Source organism: Miniopterus schreibersii (genome assembly GCF_964146895.1).
Source record: "Miniopterus schreibersii genome assembly, chromosome: 7".
NCBI lineage: Eukaryota > Metazoa > Chordata > Mammalia > Chiroptera > Miniopteridae > Miniopterus > Miniopterus schreibersii.
This window is the reverse complement of record NC_138108.1, coordinates 1,185,984-1,209,894: the sequence shown is the minus strand read 5'-3', so window position 1 is coordinate 1,209,894 and position 23,911 is coordinate 1,185,984. Positions and strand designations below refer to the sequence as shown.

General features: G+C 58.8%; 1 protein-coding gene across 4 annotated transcripts in view; it reads right to left on the bottom strand.

The window, feature by feature from the left end:
- Positions 1-2,426: 2,426 nt before the first annotated feature.
- Positions 2,427-23,911, bottom strand: part of HDAC4 (histone deacetylase 4) — a 180,938-nt gene continuing 159,453 nt past the window's right edge. For 3 of the 4 annotated variants that reach the window (XM_081141971.1, XM_081141973.1, XM_081141972.1), the window contains exons 19-27: positions 22,610-22,665; positions 20,624-20,711; positions 18,614-18,733; positions 17,802-17,899; positions 13,213-13,331; positions 11,471-11,604; positions 7,719-7,803; positions 7,010-7,151; positions 2,427-6,654 (exon numbers count right to left, since the gene is read on the bottom strand). In XM_081141971.1, the coding sequence (XP_080998097.1) occupies positions 6,615-6,654; positions 7,010-7,151; positions 7,719-7,803; positions 11,471-11,604; positions 13,213-13,331; positions 17,802-17,899; positions 18,614-18,733; positions 20,624-20,711; positions 22,610-22,665 (882 nt within the window). In that variant the 3' untranslated portion in view covers positions 2,427-6,614. Of the gene's footprint in view, positions 6,655-7,009; positions 7,152-7,718; positions 7,804-11,316; positions 11,390-11,470; positions 11,605-13,212; positions 13,332-17,801; positions 17,900-18,613; positions 18,734-20,623; positions 20,712-22,609; positions 22,666-23,911 lie in introns of those variants that run through there. The other variant, XM_081141974.1, reaches the window with a different exon arrangement.

Sequence of the window (23,911 nt, the reverse complement as noted above, 5' to 3'; positions counted from 1 at the left end):
CTTCCCCGAGGCCCGGCGAGCAGCTGTGTCCCCCACGCCAGCATTTTTCGGGGGTTAGGCTGGAACTGGGGATTAGCAGAGCCCAGTCCGGGGAGGGACCGTGGCTCCCACGGTGCCCAGACCCAGGGGAGGCGGCCGAGACTGGGTCCCAGTCACCCCCACACGGCACCTGCCAGGGCGGGACCCACACTCAGCCTCAGGCCCCTCTGCCAAGTGGCCCGGACATTTCAGACACAGAAGATGGCGAAGTGTTGGCCCGACAGCCCACGTCTCCGGTGTTCGCAGCGCCCCACCCAGGCCCTGCCAGGGGTCCTGTGCTCCCTGTAGGTGGCTGTGACTTGAAGAGGCAGCCCCGGGTCTGGCCTCTGCCCGGGGTCCAAGCTGCTCCAGGAGGGAGGGTTTCCTGCTGGGCCCACAGCCGGAGCTCACAGCGCCCGAGAGCAGGGACCCGGCCACCAGGTGGGGCGAGGGGAGGTCACCTGTGCACAGCAACCGGGAGCTGACACACTAGCGAAAGACAAACGGAAACCATGCAGGACGGGCCCCGCCGTCCGACTGGCTACAATTAGAAAGCGAGGTGACAAGCGCTGAGGCCGTGGGAACCGAGACCCTCACCCGGTCAGGGCCGGGCGAGTGGAAACAGCGCAGCCTCGGGGCAGCGACTGTTCCGACAGCCGACACTCGCTGACCAGCAGCCGCACTCGGAGACGCCCCGCTGGGCGCAGGGCACATGGGTGCTGGGCTCCCCGCCACTCGGGGAGAAGAGGGGGCGTGACGCTGTGGACACAGCCCGCAGCGCGTCCAGTGAGCCACCCGGCAGGCGGGCGTCCGTGTGGACGGACCTCAGCAGCGGGCCTGGGAGGGAAGACGGCGGGAGGCTCGACGCTGTTCGCAGCGCGACGCCCGCGCTATAGATACGCGCGCGAGACGCCGAGATGTACTTTTATAGAAAAACGCACGCGGCAGAAATGCAGAAACTTGGACAAGAAGTGCACACGCCTTCGGGGCAGGCTCCTCCTGGGGGCGGGGACGTGGGCCGAGCCGCGCGGGCCAGGCTCTCGTCATTGAACGTTTAGGGCGAGAGGAGAAACTGGTCAGTCCCCGTGGGGGGCACGCGGCCTGTGAGCTCTCCCCCCATCTGGCTGGCATTTCATAGTCTCAAAAGGTAAAAAGGTGTCGACCTTTTGTAACATACACTGAAAGTCACTTTCAGATGAAACGATCGTGTCCCCTAAACCCGTCCTAGTAAATCGGAAGGAAAGCGACCGGGGAACCTCCTGGCCCTCGAGCCGGGACACTGCAGTCGGCCCCGGCCGGGTGGCCCCGTGGTTAGCGCGTTGGCCCTCGGACTGAAGGGTCCTGGGTTTGATTTTGGCCAAGAGCACGCACCTCGGTTGCAGGCTCGATCCCGGGCCCCGGTCGGTGCACGTGCGGGAGGCAACCAACCGATGTCTCCCCCCCCCCCGAAAAGCAACGGAGAAAACATCCTCAGGTGATGGGTAACGGAACAGTCCGTTGGTTTCAGGAACGAGAACTGTTAGAATAAGACCCCCTCATTTTGGGTAAATTAACATATTCTCATAAACGTCCACCTTAAGCCCGAAGAGGCCCTGGGTACCTTGTAGCGTCACCAGCTCCCATCCCATCGGGGGGAGACCATGGAAGCACCCCCAGCTCCCGGGCCCCAGCCCCCAGGCCACAGGCCCGGCTTCAGCTCCAAGCACTCCTGGCCTCCAGGCTGTGGCCGGCAGCTGTGCCCGTGTCCGGGGTCCCTCGGGAGGCCGTGCTCCACACACCTCGTCCCGTGGCCCAGGCGAGGGGGTCCCAGGAAGCAGACTCAGGGGGTTGTGTGCAGAGTGCCCACCGAGTGCCCTTGGGTGGGAGCCGTGAAAGGAGAGGCAAGAACAGGATTTGGGGGGGGGCTGTGAAATTGGCAGCAGCGCCTCGGACAGGCCCAGGTGTGGGCTAGAACCCCGAGCCGGCCCAGGGGGCCTCCACCCATCTTTTCCCCGTGGCGTGGTCCGGGGGTGGCGGTGCGCTGCTGGGCCGGGACCGCGGTTGGGGGTTTGCAGACTCCGCTGGGGGCGTGTGCCCGGCTGTGGAAGGTGGCTGAGCCTGGCCCTTGGCTCGCCCTCCCCAGGTCACGTCCAGCCCATCTCACCGGAGTTGCAAAGTACGTTGGGGGGGAAAACAGCGCAAGGACCTAAAGTACTGGACATTTAAAATGAAGACACTGCTGTGGGACCTGCACGTACAGGTAAAGGGAGACGGCGGCTGGTGGTCTGGGTCCCAGGGGCCACCCCACGGGCTCAGGCGCTCCCCACCCGGCCGGGGTGCAGGTGGGCCAACCCCGCAGGGTCCCGGGTCCCCCAGGTCCCCCAGCCGGCGAGGACGAGAGCACACGGGCACGAAGCAGAGGTGAGGGCAATGAACACTGTCTTTATTGACACAAGAGTAACAGGCTGTAGGATGAGGCACAGGCACTGGGCTCCAGGGACAGTGGTGGTGGGGTCGGCGCCGGGACACCGCCAGCCGGTGCAGATCCCCACAGAACAAACAGAACCGAGCACAAAACCTCCAACCCCACCGAGCAAGAGGCCCGCGGGGAGGTGCGGACAACGGACGGCCCGTGGAGTTACAGAAGGAGCGGGCGCAGCTCCCAGGGCCCCGCCCGAGCGGACGGGCGTCAGGGCGGGCTCCGGCCACAGCCCGGCGCTCACCACGCTGCCCGCAGCGAGCTCCTGGGCACAGGGCCAGCCCCTCCTGGGTGTCGTTCTCGTGAACCGGAGAGCAGAGCCTCCACCGTGGAGCACACACCCCAAAACAAACAGAAACAGTCGCTCTTTTCTTTCCATAGGAGACTTTTAATCACGTGAGACAAAGTGAGTCGAGCCAGGCGCGAGCTCGGCGTCAGCACACGGAAGAAGTGGTTTCCTTTCGGTGCAAAGGAGAACCTGTAACCACAGTGCCCGCAGTTCACGCGGCGCAGTCTCAAGCGAAACCCCAGCCGCACGCCATCTAAAAGGAGTCGTCCACGCGGCCACGGTTCTCGTCGGAATAAAGGGTCACCGGGCCCAGGGCGCAGCGCGCCTCCCGCCCGGCCCAGGAAGATAAAGGAAACAGAGAAAACGAAACGAAACAAAATTCCTCCAGATCCAACGGGAGGCGGCTCCCGTGAACTCTGCTTCCACATAAATACAGTAAATCTGTTACTGGGATGTCACAAGGGTTAGATAAACTTCTCTTTTCTTAATATGACAAACGTTTAAGTCCTTTTATTTTTCTTACAATAAAAAGTACAATTTCTTAAGAAGTTCAATTAGACGCAAACGTTCCTCCCCCCTTCAAGGGTTTGCTTTGTTACAGAAAAACCTCCACCTTTCGAGGCAGCAAACGTCACGGGGGGACACGGGCATTTTCTCTTCCCCAAACTGCCGAGGTCGGGTGCAAATCCGTGTACGACAAAGACATGCGGCCGTGGTCATGCAACCTCCGGGTGTAGGAAACTTAAAAAAATAGAGTCATATATATTTATATATATATTTATATATGTATCAATGCCCAGAAAACACGTGGGCCCAAAAGTCTACAAAAAGGCGGCTGGAATGAGCACGTGGCCGTGGCCAGGGGGAGGAATGTTCTGATGGAAACTCAAAACCACCAACCCAGGCTCCCGTGTCCGACCGACCCAGACGGCCCTCTCTCTGGAAACAGACTTTTAAAAGAAAGAAAGAAAGAAAAATTGAAACACGTTGAGAAAGTGGCCCTTGGGAAGCCGGGCCGTCCCAGGCGGCCGCCTGCTGGTGGGGCTTGGACACGTTGAGGCGGGAAAACCGAAAGGGCCGGGTGGACACCGCGAGCCCCGCGGGGGCACCACAGGGTTTCCCGTGAAAGGCTAGAAAGTGCTCACCTGCTGACCCCAGGGCCTTTGTAAAGGAAAACAGAGCTAAAGTCCAAGGACCACAGAGGGAGGGGCCCTCCCTGAGGCGGGGTCCTGCCCGCAGGCGCAGGCCCTGCCTCTGCCCTGGAGAGGGGCCGGTGTCTTCACAGGAAAAGGCTCCGCGCGACGCTCCCGCACTTGGGAAGCTGGAGTGAGCAGGCTCCCGCTGGGCCTGTCTAGGGGGTGGCTCCGCGGGAATGGAAGTAAATCCCCTGGGAGCACGTGGCACCAAGAGGCCCATGCTGCCCTGTCACCTGTAAAAACGTCAGACAACAGACAACGTGCTCCTTCCCAAGAGCCACAGCTGGCAGGAGCAGCAGGCGCGGAGCGTCCCCGGGGATCTTGGGAGAAGGGGGCCGAGAAGGCCCGAGAGCCGCCAGCAGGGCCCTGCCACCGCTCTGCGCCACGCTGGGGACGGTGGCACTTCCCACACGAGCTCCTCCCGCCAAGGGGGCCTCAGCACAGCGGCCAGCAGGGAAGAGTTAAACGTACCCAAGACCTTCCTGGCCCACCCTAAACCCCTGCCCCAGCCCTGACCAACCCGATCCAAAATCTCGGATTCCTTTGGTCAACGCCCAACCGTATCAGCGGCTCTCGGAAGCTACCCTGTATACGTCTCCAAACTCAGAGACTTGGCCGGGCCTCTCCTGCGGGCGGCTGTCTGAACTCCGCACACACTTTGGAATGAAATCGGTGGCTTCAAGTGCTCAAAAATAAGTTACCAGTAAAAAGTGACGTTCAGTTTCTGTCAGAGAAAACAGCAAAGGCCCGCTGTCCCGCTCGGGAGTCTGGTGGCCCCGCAGGCTTGCCAGGCAGAAAGGGCCAGGCCACGTGGCTGCAGCGGAAAGCCCGGTGGAGCCGGGCCGTGCATTGCTGACATGCTGAAAAGGTCTTTGGAAAACTGAAGCTAAAATTCTAGTCTGACGATTGGTCAGAAGTTTAAACAGGAGCCACCCAGCCCAGTGTCGCGAGCGGCCTCTCCACACCGGCCACGGAGGCAGACAGCACCCTGCGGAACTCCGGGTGCGGCAGGGGCCCTGCGCCACGAGACAGCCCAGGCCGCTGCTCGCGTGACGCTCTTTCTGAAAATAAACGCTGATGGCAGCAGTCTGTGCGCCACAAAAAACTGTCGCTGTACAAACAAACAAGAGAGAAAACAATAAAAAACTCTTTGAAAGTTAAAAAATGTACAAGAATTTAGAAAGGAAAAGTTTGGACATTATGACCATTCAGAAAACTGCCAAATGGTGAGAAAAAAACGTGAAATTCATAAAACAATGCTTATTCAGGACATTTCTGTGAAAAATTCATATAAAAATCAACAGCAAATTTATATTCTTTGCTATAAAAACTCATCAGGTACATATGTATGTGGAGCGGAAGGGGCCGTTAGAAAATAATTAAAACAAAATGCAAACCTGTGGCAGTTGCCAGTGGCGAGTATGTTGGCGATCCGAAATCAACCCCATCTGGACTCCAAACTGCACGAGTTCAAACTACACCCCTTCCCAAAGCACCTGGTGGCTAGTTCGCAAGTCGGTCATTCCCAGGGACCTTGACAACCTGCATTTATTTTATATATATATATATATATATATTTCTTCTATAAATGCATTATAAATATTTTATCAAGATTTCGTAAGAATCAAGTTTCTTAGCTCGGGATACATTGGAATATATATTATACATATATATATTTATTTATACCTAAAATTTAAGCAATACTTCATGCTACTTGCTTTTAATGAAAAGCATTCCAACCGTAACACTGAGGTGGCCGAGGTCATGCTTCAACCGATGGAGATGCTCAAAGGTATGTGACGTACGAGAAAAGAACACTTTGGATTCATTTAAAATTTGTTGGACTTCAAAACCCCAACAGTATTTGCCACTTTCTGGGAACTACGTCCACGCTCCTTACACAGCAATAAAGCCAACGCGGGCGGCAGGTCCGGGGCCGCGGCGGCACAGGGGCCCCAGCCCCGCGGGCACTGCCGGCCCACCAGCCCAGGACACTGTCCTGTCCCTTCCTGCTGTTTGTTTTTTCTTAAGGCAATGTTCCTCAGACTTCAGAAAACCCAGCCACAAAAACCCTCCAGTGCAGTAAAAAAAAGGCACAAACTCGCATCTTCCGATGGCTTCGAGGCAGCAACGCCGGCTCCTGCAGGCTCACGCCCGCTTCTGTCCACTCTGTCCCTCACCCGGCTGCAACCCCACGGACTCCCCTCGGTCAGAGGCAGGCCAGAGCCGTGGAAAACGTCCTCTTAAAAGCAAGCTGCGAGGTGAGTGGTTTGCGTGGAGACGAGCTGTGGGTAACCCACCCTCAGACTTTGAGCACCGGTCTGATCGCGTGTCTGTTGTTAGTCTTTGATTTTCATTTTCTTTGCCTCGCATCAACGAGGTCAGGCGGCTCTGCCGCGAGCTGCGCGGGCTTCCTCCCCTGGCGGCGCCCCTCGGGGCCGTGGGCGGCCCGGTGCCCTGCGTGTCGGCATCTGCTCATCCCGGCGTCTGTCTCGGGTCAGGTAAGGCTGCCCTGCCCGGTGAGACCTGGGGTCTGGGCCCCCGGTGCCTGCGGACTCTGCGAGAACGCCTGGCAGGATGCAGAGAAACAGCAACTTTTCTTGGCAGAGCTTCAAGACAGACAGACAAACACGAGTCGCAGCCACGGGCGAGGCTACAGGGGCGGCTCCTCTTCCATGGGCTCCTCCTCGGGCCTGGGCAGCGCCCCGGGGGAGGGCAGACAGGCACCCAGCAGAAGAAAGGACGCAGAGGATCAGCCACAGCACCTCGGGGCTTCTCTGCCGTCACCCGCCCTCTTCCTCCCACCCTCCCCCACAGCCGCCCACCTCCAGCCCCAGGCTCCTGACCAGGTGTCACGGGGCCACCTGCTCAGGGTGAACCACCCGCCTGGTCCACAGGGTCTCCTACACTGGCGGGCTCTAGAGTCGCACGGGGACGCCTGCCCCCCAGCCCCGGTGCCCTTCGAGGGCCAGTGCAGAGAAGCCTCCGCTCGCCCTCAGAACGCATCCCCTGCATGCGGGGCCACAGGCCGGGCCGTGCGGGGCTCACCTCTTCTCGGCGGGATTCACGCCCACGGACAGCGAGGCCATGGCGGTGACGGTCTCGGCTTCCTCATTCTCGCGCTTCTGGGCCTCGACCAGGGAGTAGGCCACGGTGCACGGCAGGCGCTGCAGGGAGCGCCAGTACTGGCCTGGGCGAGGGAGGCCCTGGGTTACTGACTCCACGGCAGGGGCCCAGCAGGCTCTCCGTGGCCCTGGCCCCTCACCCCTGGAGCAGGCCTGTCGCCCAGTGCTGGGGGGGGTGGTCCCATATGGCTTCTTCAAGATGACAGGGGTGTCCCTATGGGGCCTGAGTGAGGGGACCAGGCAGGAAGGGATGGGCATGGCCCAGAGTTAGCCTCTCAGTGCTTCCTGGTGCCCAGGGGCTTCTCATGAGGCAGAGGACAGTTCTGAGGCCAGGAACCCAACACTCGTGCAGGGCACACAGGTGGGACCTGGTTTCCACCCACCTAGTCGGACAGTCTCCACGATTTGGGTCATCCTAAGGACCCAGGACAAACTGAGCTTTGTAACAAGAACAGGGGTGTTACCAGCTCACCTGAGACAGGTGTTACCTGCTGGCAAGAGTCACCTTCTGTGTGCCAGCTTCCTTGGTCCCCAGGACCTGCCTTTTGAGGGGCAGGGCTAGGAAATAGGGGGCCCTGCACCCTCCCCCACTGGAGTGTGTCCAGACAGGAGGCCTGGCCCTGACGACTTACTGTGGATCTCAATGACCTTCTCCATGGACCGGACGGCATTGGCATTGGGCCGCTGCTGTAAAACCTTTTCTGGGAGAGGATCGGGCTGCAAAAGACACGCGACTGAATGTGAGTAAGAAACGTCCGTAACCCGGGCGTCACAGCGGCTGCTCGCAGCTGGTCCTGCGTCTCGGGCACACTTGCTGACACTGAGGAGAAGGCGACTCTAACACCAGGCGGGGCTTCGGGTTTGTCACATGAGCTCTTGTCACATGAACAGACTTGTTTTCCTTAGGGCACCTTCCTCAGGAAACTCTCAGGTGTACTTGGTCCCCATGCACAGGACAACAGATGGTGTCCTGGAGGGGCCGGTGAGACCTCAGCTCGAGACCAGGGGAACAACTGTTACCTTTGGAAATAACGTGTTCACACGCCTGGCATTTTAATGAGGACACTGGACCGTCCCGGCCACAGTATCCCCCGGTAATGGGGGAGGGCGAACAGAAGGGAGGGAGGGAGCGGAACAGGAGAAGCCTCTGCTCCAGGTGGGTCCGAGTGCTGGTGCAGGTGACGGGACACACGCAGGTAGCCGGAGGCCTGGGACAGCCAGAGTGGCTGCAGCGGGTGGACCAGGAACACACATGGGAGCGGCAACCGAAGAAACGGTCTGAGTGCAGCTGAGGCTGCAGAAGGTGCCTGCTTATCGCCTCAGGCCCCGGGGCGGGGGCCCTTATCACAGGGCCCACGCTGAGGGTGTCCAGGTCTGACCAGTGCATTGACCCTCAGCTCAGGAGGGGTCAGGACCCACGACGACAAATTACAAGGAAACCCACATCCAGGCACATCAGCGTGAACCTGCGGAAAGTTCTCACAGCAGCCGGAGGAAACAGACAATCGTTCAAGGAGCCGCATCGCCGGGGCGCCGCTTCACGGCCCAGGAGCAGGAAGGCGGCGGGCGACACCCTCCGCGTGCCGAGTGACAACCCAGGGCCGTGAGCCCCGCCAACCCCCAGCAACAGTGAGGGTGAAACAAAGGCCTTAGAGCAACACCCTGGGAGGGTCGCACACCGTCCTTCCCAAGGGAAGCGGCCGTGTGGGGGAAGAACCATCCGGCAGCCTGAGAAGCCACAAGCGAGGAGCAAGGGACACAGCACAGGCGCAGGACGGCCAGACAGACGGGCCGGCCGCCAGCAGCGACACCAAGTCAGTGAGGCCAAAGGGAAGGGGGGAGCGGGAAGAAACAGCACCCGCCTGCCCACGCCCTGTGCGCTGTCCGCTGTCCGCAACGCTCCTGAAACACGTCTATGAGACTCTTCACGGTCAGTGGTCACCGACCGTCACATACGAAGCAGAACCGTCACATAAACGGCTCTCGGGAGCAGCACGGACCTCGGCGGCCAGGCTGCTCTCCGGCCGTAGGCCCTGCCCCTGCCTAACGCCCCCCAGAGCCACCCTGCCTGGCGGCCGCACTGGCCACAGCTGGCCGCCCGCTGTGTGCGCCAAGTCGTCCAACACGCCATACATCAACCTCATCAAAGGCCACACGGGGCAGAGGAGCGGGGCTCCGTCCAACTTTCTTGCATTAAAAAGATTTTAAGAGGCCTTGATAAACCCGCGCTTCCTGCGTTTTGATGTGTGTAAGTGAGCGCGCTGGGAAGTGGGGACAGGCATCAGGCATCGGCCGAAAGCTCAGGTCTCTATTGTTATTTTAAAATAACTAGAAGAATCAAAGGTTTAGGGCGGTTTAAATACATAAGTCGGTTGCCTTTTAACTTTGGCAAAAAAGGGAGGAGATTGTTTTATGTGAAGAAAGAGCACATGAAATTCTGTGGACACTTTAAAAAGGAACCTGGCGTTTTACTCGGGAGCGTTCAAGCACATCGTAACCAGCTGACCAGACACGAGAGGCACTGGGACCTCTGATCTACTTGTGACCCGGCCTGAAGGGAACACCGGCCACGACAAGGGGGCCGGGGAGCGGGGGCTGGCTCGAGTGCCATGAGGCACGTGGTTAAAACTGCTCGCAGGGAGCCAGGGCCACTCCTCTCCCCGCCAGCCCTGAGCTCTCGCCGTGACTGCAGCCCCAGGGAGCGTGCTGGGTCAACCCACACCAAGGACATTGCTCACTCAGTCCACTCTCCTCAGGACTGGCCTGAGCAGGGCACAGAGCCATAGCCTTCCTCCAAGGTACCCACTCCCTAGGGTCACCTGGCCCGGTTCCCCTCACAGAGGACACACACGCAGCTTTCTATGGGCCCAGCCCCACATCAGGTCACTGTCACAGTAGCTGGGTGGGGCCCGGAGCTGGGTGCAGACCTCACCTTTGCTTTCCAAATACCACCGCCATCTCTGACTCCCCTGAGCCTGGCAGGACACTGGCCACACCCTCCTCCTGCCCACAGCCCACCTTCTGTCAGTTCATACAAGTTACGGGGTGACGTGGCCTGGGAACAGCTCGAGGACAGAGTGCGGTGTCGCTTACGGGGACCTCTCTACAACTGGCCGCCCATCACAGCCTGGGGGATGCTCAAGTTCACAGGAAGCTTGCAGCCCCTGCTCGAAGCCCCACCCGACCTCTCCCCACACGCCTCATGGGACCGGTTGGCTGTTTCCCAGCTGGGGGTCTAGGAAGGCAGCCTTGGGAATGGCCAGGACGGGCTCCAGTGACCATCTCCTGGAGGAGGTCTCTCGGTTGCTCAGCTCCACAGGGTCCAATGCTGTTTGGAAGGAGCCCCACTGAGCAGTGAATGTACAAGGGTGTTGCACCTAAGATGGGCCTTAACAGGAGCCTTGTGGTCTTGGTGTTGGCCAGCAGGGGGGGCGAGGGTGGACGTGGAGACAGCACCCTGACTGGACACCTACGCTCCAACCTGACTGAGAAGTGTGCTCGCCTAGTGACCTGAAGAAGGCCCATCCCTCTGACAGGTGAGGGAGGGGGTCCCAGGGATGGCAGGGGACAGGGGCCCAGCCCCTCCCTATGTGGTCGGGCCTGTGATCTAGGGCACCCACCCGAGCCCGGCAAACACCAGTCGGCTCGTTTCCAGGACCGTGTGACATCACAGCAACAAGAAAAGCTGCAGCGGGGGGTCTTGAACCTGCTCCATAAACCTCTGATGGGCTCAGGGGAGAGGTGTAGCCACATGTCCAAAGACCTGTGGGTGGATTTAGTTTCAGGAAGTTTGGCTGCTCAGCGGGCTTGACCTCGTACCCTCCCTGAAGGCACACCCTGCCCTGCCCTGGCCCACATCGGCCTGGAGTGCAGCTTTCCAGGGGCTCTCCTCAAATCCTCAAAGTCCCCTGCCCTGATCCAGACCCTTGAGCCCCATTGGTGCAGTCACTGCATTTCCCTGACCGTGTTCTGTGGCCTTGGTGGGGACACGGTGCAGAGCCGGCCCTGGGTGTCTGTGCACCCAGGAGGCGGAGGCCTCTCCCCCAGCCCTCAGACCTGCACTGTGTTGCCCCTCCAGGAGCCTGCCTTAATCTCCGGGGAACTGACGTCTCTGGAGGAAGAACCTGAGTCCTCTCCAGGTGACCCCCATACCAAGGTGAGCACCTTCAAAATACAGGATCCTGAGCCTTCGTTTTAAGAGGAAGGGTTCCTGGAGATCATTTTGCTCACCTCCTTGCGGCACAAACAAGCAGCTGTGTCAGATGTGTAGCCTGCTGAGTGGGGGTGGGGGTGGCATCACACACTGCGAGGGAAGCCAAATAAATGCCCACACAGGCCTGGGCCTGAGCCTGCACGCAGCTCCCGCGGCCTCCGGTGTGCCTACCTCATTTCCCAGCAAAGCAGAAACACATGCTTCTGAGGCGTCACAAATGGCTGTGAGGTCGTGGCCCCCCTCCAGGGCCAGGACGATCCGGCCACCAGCCAAGCCCATCAGCTGCTTCGTCAGGTACCCGAAACCTGCAACGGGAAACGGGAGATGCAAGTGGAGGGCAGGGCAGGCGCAGGGTGGGCGTGGGCCACGGCTGGCAGCAGATCAAAGCGCCCAGAGCACATCACATCACATCACAGGACAGACCCGGGGCCGGCACACCACCGCTCATAATGGAAGCCAGGCTCAACTGCAGTAAATCCGTCGTGGAATCTGGACGGGACCCCACTTGATCTGTGTGGTTGCGGTTCCAGGGCTTTGATTTCATAATGCCGCAAATCACCCCGTCGGGGGGCAGGGAGGGGCCACGGGAGGAGGCCCTCAGCTCTCACATGGGGACCAGAGGCCAGGAAGCAGGGGTGCCCAGAGCAGGGCAGCTGTGGGCAGCTGCGGGGGGCTCAGCAGTGTCCATCCGAGGCCCAGGGCTTCTGGTCAGTGAGTGTGCTGGGCACACACACATACACTCTGGCACATACATCAACGCTGCATGTGCCCCCCCAGGACTCTGGCAGCCACGTCTGGAGCGTCTGGTTTTCATCAATAGCCATGTTCCCTCTGCTGCACCCACGTCACCCTCCCACGGGCAGAATCGCCTGACGGGTAATGATAATTACCACCCTCGGCCAGAACAGCCTGACATTTATTAAAGAGCCAGTGAGAACCTTGCCACACCGGTCAGCAGCCCATCACCAGCTGGCCTTCAGCAGACTGGGCCCCCGCTGGGGGAGCTCCCTGGCAGCTGTGGGCACTGTGAGGCCGCAACCATCCAAAGCCTTGGTTTGTCTCTGGTGGAAACAGGGACGTGGGCTTCCAGGCTGCTGTGAAGACTACATGAGGCTCAGCCTGGTCACTTCCTCTCCACTAAATTGCACTGCCCGGCTCGGGGGTCTGAGGCCCCAGGTGGGAGCACGGCCACGCCAGCACTGTCCTTTGCTTCCCTCTTTCCTCCCTGGTGACCCATACTCTGTGGGAGGGGAGACAGACAGGTTCTCCTTGGCCAACTGCACCCACAGGGCCAGCACAAGGGACCCCCCAGGAAGCCCTCAGAGAATCCCAGGACCTCGACTACTGTGACAACCACAGTGGTGGGAGGCGGTGGCCAGGCAGGGGTGGGGGCACCCAGGGCCTTTCTGCGGACCAGGGCCCTACACCAGGAGGTCTCTGATGTGGCAGCTGTGACAACAGAAGCAGAGGCCCTGCCTGGTGGGAGGGCGGTTTCCACAGGATTCCCTCCCATAGCAGAAGCAGGGCTGTCATCTAATGCAAACCCTTCAAGCCCATAATATGGGGCTCCCTGCTCTCTCCAACTTGGAGCTGAACCTGTTCTCAGCTACTCCCCTCCATATGGGCGACAGCCATCAGCTCTCAGTTGTATTGGAGATCTGGCCCCCAGAGGTGGCCTTCGTGCTCCCAGCTAAGCACGAGTACCCCAGTCAGCACCTGGGGACTGCAAGACCTCCAGCAGGGAGTGCCTGCGGCCTCCTGGTCCCCACCATCCGCTGACCTCTTTGTTTTCCAGAGCTGCCCACACTGTCATGTCTCTGGTGAGAGGTCACTGAAGGGGAGGCATAAGACACAGAGCACAGCTGGTCACAGACACAGCAGGTCCCAGGAAGGATCCTGCAAACCTGACTTACATTTGGCAGAGAGGTTGTAGCCGCCCAGAGGCGTGGGGTGGCCCTCCACGGCGTCGAAGCCGGCTGACACCAGCACCACATCCGGGGCAAACTCATTCGCGATCGGCATGACCACCATTCTGCAAAGGGCAGGAGAAGGCGACTCTGAGGAGCTGAGGACACAGCTGTGGAGCAGGGCTGCTTGGTCACTGACCGCACCTGCCCAGCTCCCCTCAAGGTTCGTGGGCCGAGGGCTCCCAAGGGAGCTGGATCCAGTCTGACAGCTGACGTGAGAGTTCACAGTATCTAAAAAGTCCAAACCAACAAGCCCGGTGTGAACGCTCAGTGCCAGCTACGCACAGGTGGCCCAGCAGGCGGCCGTCTCTGCGGACTGTGAGGTATCTGTGCCCCAGCACCAGGTGCACCACAGGGGAAGTGGAGCCCACTGCCAGGGCTGCTCAGGGCCCTCCCCAAAGGTGTGGGCAGCTCTGCTCACCTCACACTGGCCCTGATTCAAAGTGGGCAGCCATGCCCCCAGCACTGGGGACCCAGGGCCAAGTGTAGCTGAGGAGGTGGGAGAGCCCTTGAGCAGCCCTGGCCCCAGGGGAGCCCTTCTGCCCGTTCCACTCACCCCGAGGGCCAGGTCAGCAACACATGACTGACTGTAGGTACACCTGCACCGGGTTAGTTAAAAAACTCTACATTAAGATTTTCAGAAGGAAAACTGATGGTCACGTTTAAGATAACTGAGGTCGGGGTTACGTCACACCAGGGAAACGAGGAAAACGGTCTACCCAGAAAAACCAGGAAAAACACTCCTTAACACAAAAGCGCCACCTGGGAGCCTGCAGTGCAATTAGGTCAGCATGTCCAGTAAGCATGTGTTTTGTGTTCCGAGTAACTATTACAATCGGAAGCCCAGCAGTGGCATCTGTCATCCAAGCTTATTTATGTGACTTGGAATTAATCACCACGGACTCCACGACCCCCTTCCTGTCTTGGTGAACGGGTGGGTGAGGTGAGCAGGACCACAGGTGCAGGGGGTCTCTGCAGACTCCCCGCCCGTCCCGCTGGGCAAGTCCAGCGTTCACAATTCCTCCGTCTGCTTCTCGGAGCCGCTCAACCCAGTTTCTGCTGCACCAAAGGGTTGCTCGGGCTCCTGCAGCACCCCCAGTACCAAGCCCAGCGGCTCAGCCCTGAGCCCCAGCTCCCTTCACTCGGAGCTTCGGAGGACCTTGCGGGAGGCGGTCACAGGCACCGGGTACGGGCTATGGTCCCTTCCACATAGCAGAGCCCTTTATCACACAATGAAAATCGCCACGTAAGTCAGTAGAGCCAACTCCACAAAGCACCGACTTCGCCCAAGGACCCGGAAAAGCTCCCAGAGAGCGTCCTCTGCCCGGAGCAACCCTGGATGGCAACCCCACCGAGAAGCCCCGGGGTCTCTGGTGGGGGAAGGGATGAAAACCCACCACCCGTCTCCGCAGGACCAGCCACTCGGGAACAAGCACGCCTGGTGCTGAGGGGCCCCCAGGCGGCGCCTCCTGCAGCAGAGTGTGGGCCGCGTGACCCAGCTGCCACCCGTTCTCGTCGGGCTGAGCATCTGCCACAGAAGCAGGTCCCAGCTGCTGAGATACTCGCTCCGGGAACCTCATGCTGGGAAGTCATGGCAGGCGGCCGGCTGGCTTTCCTCTCTCCAAGGCGGAGTGCAGTTCACTAGCTTCCTCAGGACGCCCCCTGCACAAGCCTTTTAGGGTCTGCGCCTCAGGCACCATCCATCAGGGCCAAGGAACAAACATGGATTGGACGGGGCTTGGCTAGTTTTCAGTCACCTGGTCACAGCCCCTGGACACTCGACTATCAGGGTCATGGTCAAGCTCCCTGGGCCATAGACACACACACAGGCGGGTTTGCATCTGGACTGGCTGCTGCAAGATCGCCCGGGTCCCCTAACACTGGTCTCAGTGGCTACACCACCTGCTGTAGCCCTGTGGTCCCCGTGTGAGCCACCTGAGGGGGCAGGCACTGTGTGGATCACCTGTTCTATCCCCACCACTGCCCAGGGCACGTAAAAGGCCGGCTGAACACGAGACAGCCCAACTCTGAGTTTCTAGCTTACATCTTCTGCTTCTAAAATCACTGCGGAACATCCTCAGGTAAAATTCAGAGACATGTTGAAGAGACGCGGAGAGAACTTGGAGCGTCAGGGATATTTGAGCCCAACAGGACAGTTAGAAAGAAGCAGAACACACCCCATGGGTGTGACAAAAGTCAAAGGCACCGCAATCTTACACCACCCCTGGAAGGCAGGGAAGGCGACGTGACCTGCCTGCCGTTCAACTGCTAGGCCACTGCAGTCACTGCTTTGGGATTTGCAGGTCCCCTGACACCTCTGAGACACTGTGTCACACTGAATCCAAACCACGATTTCGGAGCAGGGACAATCCTGTTTCACTGCCTCAACGCTGACAGGCGGACCTGCTCGGCTGCCAGATGCAGGTGAGTGAGGGGTTAAGGAAAGTGCACCAGGATCTCCTGCAGCCCCAGCCCCCCTCAGCTCCTCAGCCCACTTCAAAGCCTCACCCCACTGGTTTGAATTAGACCCCTTTTCTCCTACGAGCCTCCAGCCCAGGAGAAAGCGCGGCTGCTCCTGGATTTCATTAGGGCGCTCTCCTTATCTCCTCTGCATCGCAGGCTTGATCTCCTGAAATGCAACGTGGCAGGCGGGGTCTGGACACCGCGCTCCCTCCAAGGCACGCACTGTCCGCGGGGCCCCAGGGGAGCAGCACAGAAGAAAGGGGAAAGCGGATCCTCACCCTCTTCCCCATCCGATCAATGCACAGGGAACCATAAATTGTAAACTTCAAAGTGCTATTTTACATTAAAATCAATAAAAAAAAACCCTGAAACAATTTTCCTTTTCAAAGAAGCTATTTGAGCTTAAGAGGCTCATTTGATAAGGTATCATCATGTACACACTTGGCAGAAGATTAAAACAGAATGTCGACAGCGGCTCCGAGGGAAAGGTTCATCTTAAAGGCTGGCAGGGGAGCGGCCGCCTTCCAGGGGCCCTGGCTGCCCCCCTATCCCGCCCGCCACCAATGATCCACCAGAGGAGGAGCCGGCACGTCAGCCCATCCGCCCAGGAATGAGCACCCAGGAAACTGACACGGGCTTCGGGGCCAATCCCGGCAAATCCAGCCAGAAAAAACGGTCGGAAAGAGCGCCACCTGCTCTCACCCCTTCTAACCTGTTTAAAGGAAGCTCTGCCTTTTCTGCCTGCACCAGGTTTGCCAGGTTGTGCCTTGGTCCCTGGGTTCACAACCCTCATGGTGGCAACTGGACATTTCCAAAGGAGCCTCCTGAGATGCCGGTGCTCAGGCGGGAGGGGACAGTTACTCCAGTGGCTGCTCCACACATGCAGTGACAGCCCATATGGGGGCACCACACGGGTTCAGACTTCATGAAGCTGGTACTTAACGGTGCACATGAGCACATCCTCCTGTGTTGGACCTGGAGCCGCCTCCTCTCCTAAACTAGGCAGAGCAATTATCAAAATTCCACTATATCTGATGGAGTAAGAAGGAACATTGCAATTAAGCTGATGAGACCACAGGGAAAAGTGATCAGTGAGATCCCACAGGGGACTGGCTCCTGTTCTCAGACCCATCCCATCGTTGGAGTAGCTGACCGAAGGCCTCTCCCTCGCAGGCCCCCACAAGCACGCTGACACTGGGGTTAGGACCCCGTTTTGAGGCAAGCGAGGGGTCACATGACCCCTCCCCCCCAGTTCTCATTGGAGATGGAAGCAGAATCCCCAGCAAAGCTTCCGCAGGTGTGTCCTTCAGGGAACCTCAGGCTCCAGAGAGGGAGGTGGAGAGAAAGTCACTGGAGATGCCATGGGCACTAACTCCTGGGGCTTTCTAACGAAGGCTGAGAGTGGTCAGACTTCACCAGCAAACGAGAGTCTCCTCCTCCCCCCGAGGGCCTGCCCCACCCTGAGCTGTGCCTTCTGCCATTTTTAAGTCAACAAGGAGGCCGCCTGCATTGCAGGAACTACCTCAGTGTGGCCCAAATCAAAGCAGAAGTCAGAATTTGATGACAAAAGCAAACACTAAATGTGGGAACTCACTCTGGGCTCAGTTTAGGGCCCAGAGTAAGGAGGGCAAATGCAGGACTAGGGAGCCCTTCCAGTTACCAACAAAGGAGGGACGTTTATTTGTTTCCTGTCTTTTCACAGCAGTTTCTGAAAGCAATGTCAGGAGACTGCAGCCTTCCAGATTTGAGCACCTCTCGTTAACACACCTCCCGACACCTTGCATGGAACCACCAGGAACCAAAGCACACAGCCAGGGGTACTGCAGACAAAGGCCAGCAGACAGCCTCAAAGATCTCCCCTTCAGCTTGAAGGAGGAACTGAGACCCTGCCCCAGGGCCCCAAGTCTCGCCCTTTCTGTAAGGTGCCCCTGGGGGGACGCTGGAGGGTCCTCCTGAGAGGGGTCTGGGTGCTCATGAAGGAAGGTAAGGGTCAAAGAAACAAGAGCTGGGATGTGGGGGTGGAGTTCTGTGAGGTCCCCAAATGTCCATGGACAGGAAGCCCCGACACTTACCTGAAGGCTGCCAAGTACTCTGCATCTCCCATGGGGGGGTCGAGGCCACCAGTAAAAGCCATGTTGACGTTGAAGCCCACGCCCGGCCCTGTGCCCACCTGCGGGGAGGAGAGAAGCACATGTCAGACCCTTGCAGGGCTGGCCCCAGTGGCCTCACAGCAGAGCTGTGGCTGCGTTCCCCACAACCTTCGGGCTGACTCAGACGACGGCACGTTTTCACAAAATTCAGGCTCCCATCCGGGCCACCTGACCTGTGGGTGTTGTGGGGCTGCCCTTTCCCTGGGCCCTGGGGGACCTGCCACTCTGGGCTGAGGGACAGGCACAGACCAGCCGAGGGCCACAGCAAATGCTGCAGACGGGCTGCCCTTGCAGCTTCCTCCCAGGAAGTAAGGTCTGGAGGCGGGTGGGCTGGGGCTCTGCTCCGAGGGCGGGCAGGCCTGGCTGGGTGTCAAGAAGGCTCCTGGCCTGTGGCCCCGGGGCCCACCGTGTGGCACCGCGGGTGAGAGCACAGCACAGGCAGCCTGCCTGAGGGGCCGGACAGCAGCCACGCGGAGGGACACCCCCCCGCTCAGCAGCACCTCCGTCTGCCTAGACAGGGAAGGACACGGTCCCCAGGCTTTCGTTTGCACGACAGATAACATCAGGCCGGCGTGCACACACGGGATGGCATTCAGGCTGCCTGCCTCGTCACCTCCTGTGGTTTCCACGAGTGGGCAGCCCGTGCTTCTGCCTGCAATCTGCCCTCTCATCTCCAAGGTGGCCCTGCCTTGACCTCCTCCCGAAGTCCCCCACCACTGGGAGGCCCCACTCACCTCGTCAGGTGCCCCGCTGCCAGGGAAGAAGTTGCCGTCATCGTAGCGGTGCAACGAGACGTAGAGGACGCTGGGGTCGCTGTAGAAGGCCTGCTGGGTCCCGTTTCCGTGGTGCACATCCTGAGTAGAGAGCAGGCTCAGTGCTGGGCTGGGCCAGGATGTCCCCCGGGCACAGTTACCCAGCACCCCAACCAGGCACTGACTGCATGGGGATGCCAGCTGCTGACCCCTGGGAGTCGGACAGAGGGGCCGAGGGACTAGAAGGAAGAAGCAGTCCTGTGTTGGAGCTCTTGCACCAGGGCGGACCGCAGGCTTTAACAAGGACAAAAGGCTGGCATTTCAACCCTGCCTGGAGGCGATTTTCCAGGTCATTTAATTTCCTGCCCAGCCATGTCTGTGAAAAGTGAGCCACTGCCTCCCCCCTCTGTCCAGGGTGCTCGCTTTCCACAAGTGCAAGGTGTCAGCCCTGTGCCTGACACTGGGACATGGCAGGAGACCACCTTACAGGGCAGAGTGGCAGGTACACAAGGCACACAGCATAGCAGGCCCAGGTCCCAAACTAAATCGACAAACCACTTCTAACCACAACACTAGGTGGCTGGGCTTCCTCCAGGACCTAGGACCCACTTTCTCGGGTCGGGACTGTGAGGGTCACTGGGACTGGGGGGAGGCAGGGGCTGCTTCCACAGCGTGCGCACAAGGGGCTGCTAGCATGTTAGCGACTGGGACCGAGAACCGCCAGTATCTTTCTCTTCTTTGTAAGTCATCTGTGCTCACTGTAGAAAACGTGGGACCTCGGTAAGCAAGGGGCCATGAGAAACAAACACCTGATCCAGCCACCAGGAGCCACGGCTGCTGCGCAGCAGGCAGCAGGTGCCCCGCCTGCCCTGTGGGACATGGCGGCACACGCCTCTGCAGCGCGCCCCGGAGGTCCCGTCGGGCCCCCAGCTTCCGCCAAGCGCTGCGGCTGTGCCTGCGTGGCGGACACGACTCCAGCCCTGCGCCGCATGAATCCCACGGGACGCCCTGCGTAGCACTTGTTGCCTCCCCAGCATTTCTGGTGACCCCGCAGGAGCAGCTGAGGGCTCAGGGACACGGGCGCCGGGAGTGCTGGAGCCCGTGACTTGCGGTGCTGGTCACGCCGCCGCGGCCACCTACACACCCTGACTTCACGGCCGCGCCCACACCCGGGAGCTCGCCGGTATCCTGGGTTGTGTTTGGTCTTTCCCATCCACACTGAGGACTCTGCATTACAAATGATACTCCCGCCTGGTGTACCTGATTTTTTCCTTCAGAATTATGATAAAATTAACGATAAACACGAAAAAGAATACCCCTCCCGCCCCCCTCTATGGACACCTTGACGACCACTGCATGCACGAGAGCCCTGACTCTGTCTGTGAAGCTCGGGGTCCCGGCGTTTTTAACTAGAGCTCGCCCTCTGGGCGCCGGGTGTGAGGCTGCCGGAAGATGGGGAAGGAGACTGAAGATGGGTCTTGGGTGCCGAGGCAAGAGGAGCATTTGCTCAGGAGTGAGGCCGAGCGACGCAGCCCACTGATGAAGGGGTGACGTGGGCGCACTCAGACAGAGGCACGCGGTACAGGAGCACGTCTCCTCCTAAACCTGCCTCCCAGCCAGGCTTTGCCAGGGTCACCCTTGACCACAGCACATTTCTAGCATTTCAGGAACCCGATTATTGGCAGGACCAGCTGGCCGAAGCTGTGAAACAGACCCACAACAGGTCTGGGCTCCTATCTGCTGCATCTTTGAGGTAGTTTCCAGAAGCTAAGGTCCCCAAGTCTAAATGTGTGAGGAGGCAGAAATGCCTGCCACCTCCCTCCACACAGTCACTGTCTTCCTGCGGGAATCACAGCTCCCCTAGCCCTGCCCAGGGGAGCACAGCCCCTTACCCAGTCCACTGGCCCTGTCCCAGCCCTGCCTGGGGACAGCGGCCCCTTACCCAGTCCACTGACCCTGTCCCAGCCCTGCCTGGGGACAGTGGCCCCTTACCCAGTCCACGATGAGTGTCTTGCTCACATGCAGTCTTTGCTGGAGAAGCTTGGCTGCCACGGCCACAGAATTGAAGTAGCAGAAGCCCCTGCAGGTGAAATGCAGGAAAAATACGGGTCTGGATCAGTTTTGTGATTTTAATATTTTTAAATTGATTTTTAGAGAGAGAGGAAAGGAGAGAGAAACATCCATGTGAGAGCGAAGCATCGACGGGCTGCCTTCTGCACATGCCCTACTGGGGATCGAGTCCACAACCTGAACGTGTGCCCTGACCAGGAGTCGAACCAGGAACCTTTTGGTTCACAGAGAGACGGTGAACCACTGAGCCACACCCACTAGGGCTGGATCATTGTTTACACAACTTGCAACAGAACCGTGGGGAGTCTTAAGAGGCTCTGGTGAATGCAGTTTCCAATCAAGCAGTTCGAGAACCTTGCTTGATGCTTATGATTGACGGACACACAGCCTCCTGTGTGCAGGTCAGGCTCCCTGTCAGAAAATCCACTTCACTTTGTACCAACATCTCACTCTTACTGCCTCTCGAGACACTATGGGCCACAGAACACAGACGTGGCCTCTTTCAGTTGCTCACTGCCCGTCTTTCCACGTTCTAAGCCACACGGCGACGATGGTTACAGACACCCCAGGGCCTACAATTCCAGAGTGTTATTTAAAAGCAAGAAAAGACAAGAAAGAGAATTCGTGTCAGAACAAAGCTCTTCCCAGCCTCGCTCTCCCTGTGCCAGGATTTCCAGGGCCCAGCGGCCTGGCTATGCTGCTCCTGGAATCCAGACTACAGTCCGGGAGACCCCCTTTCCCAGGATGCGTGGCTGTAGCTCATGCACTGAAAACAGCCCTGTCACCCACAGCAGGCATCTGAGTTCACCACTCGGAATATCTAACACTGAGGTTCCAACGAGAAGTCACTCAGCACTGAGACAGGCCCTGCTCCCTGGTGGCCTGGAGTGAGTGCTCTGGGCCATAGGGCAGCCAGTGACTTCTCGGGGAGGCTGCCAAGACTCCAACCCATAGCCATGCCACTCTTCCTACATGGAGACAATTCCTTCTGAGCCTCTGCTCTGACCCGCACTCCAGATTGGAAATGACAGAGGATCCTCTGGGCATCATGGCTCAGTCTGCGGCCCCGCCATGGTCTAGTGGCTTCAAGAAGGCTTTGCCCCCTCCCGCCCCCCGCAATTCCTGGCCCCACCTGACAGGGCTGTCCCCAAGTCCTTGCTTTGCCAGGTCACAAACCACACCTCATGCCTCAAGGCGCAGCCCCAACGTCACCCTCCTCCTAACTCAGTGGGCTGTGTCCCAGTGGGGAGCCCACGGTGCTCATTGGGGTGCTTCCCAGGCCCTGAAGGCTGGCACCTCACCCCCAGGCAGTAGAGGTGCTCTGCTCAGCACCTGAGTAAGTCCTTGTGACCTCGCCCCAGGGAGTGTGCACCAGTCACTGGCTCTCCACGAACATGATGGACAGGGGACAATTCACACACCACATGTGCCACCTCGGCCACCACCTTAGATGTGCATGGAGCCAGCAGAATTCAGAACTCGGAACAGTCCAGAGAGCTGGTTGTGTGGTGACCACCCTGGGACCTCCACCTCGTCACTACCAACTGTCAGCAGTTACCCGAGAGGCCGTTTGAAAACAAGCAGGGGGTGTGAACACTCAGTGACGAAGATGTGCCAGGGGCTCATCTGTTCGATGTAAGTTTCCTCTCCCAATTTTTTCAACAAACTTAACAGCTGGAAGACTTCTCTAGACTGATTCTGTGGATTCCTTTCCTTCTGTTCCCTTCTCCAGTTCATCTCTTCACCACAACCATCAGTGGTTAGTCACTCGCGCTAGACCGGGGACGCACGGCGCTGGTGCACACAGCACATTCCACAGCACAGGAGGGCGGGCAGGTGGCAACTCAGCCTTTTAAGGAGTCAGGCACCAGCCCCTCCCTGCCCGCAGGGCCCGCTGTGTCTACTTACATGGGCGTGCTCTCCTCCGCGTGATGTCCTGGAGGTCGGACCACAGCAAAACCGTTCTACACGGGACACCAGACAGGTGGGGGGAGCAGGGAGGAAAGATGGGTTTCACATCAGTGAGAACATTGTACAGATGGAATGGTCAGCAGATTCAGAGGACATGCGAGGACGTAGATTCATGTGGCACCCAGGGCACAGACAGGGACAGGATAAAGGGCTGGTTGCAGCATTGCGGAGACAGCCAGTCACTTCTTTTAGTCTACAGGTGATCGCAGTTACTTAGGGAAAGTTGTCCCTGACTTTCTACCTTTGCCAGTCTGCTGGCCAGGGTGGACGCTGCTCAGTGTGGGAATCTGGGAGGGCTGGAGAGAACCCTCAGCCTCCTCTGACTGGGACAGTCCCCCTAGGAAGCAACCTGATGGGGACCCTGGATGCAGATGAAATGGTAGGGGCTTGGCTGTGGGGCAGATGTCATGCCCCAGTTTGGCCTTGACATGAAGGTCTGTCATTATCACTGTGGCTCAGTGCACAGGGGAATGGGTGGTGTGGAAAACAAGCCCATCAGTACTGGGAAGAAATGCCTCAGAGGCTGGAGGGAGCCGCACACACCCCACCTTCTGTTAGGACCTCTAGGTCAGGTATGCTTTAAAGAACCGTCCACTTTAAAGATGCTCTGCGGCTGCTGTATACAATGTAGACACGGCACAGGAGTATACACCGCACAGGATGTATATCCTATACAATGTACACACTGCACAGGATGTATACCCTATACAATGTACACACTGCACAGGATGTATACCCTATACAATGTACACACCGCACAGGATGTATACCCTATACAATGTACACACTGCACAGGATGTATACTCTATACAATGTACACACTGCACAGGATGTATACTCTATACAATGTACACACTGCACAGGATGTATACTCTATACAATGTACACACTGCACAGGATGTATACTCTATACAATGTACACACTGCACAGGATGTATACTCTATACAATGTATACACTGCACAGGATGTATACACTGTATGTGATGCATATGCTGCATAAAAATGGTTCCCACAAGCATCTCTTGGTCTCACCAGCAACAGGAAGCTATGTGGTCAAGGTCTGTACCAGTTCCAAGGTCCAGCTGACCATCCACAACTGGGCTGTGGGCAGTGGTTGTGTGGCCTGCCACAGAGACCGCCTCAGGGAGAGGCACACTCTCGTGAGATCCTCCGGCATACTCAGTAGTGCAGACCCACCTCCCTGCATACAGACCCTGTGCAGAGGTGCTCAGAGTGCA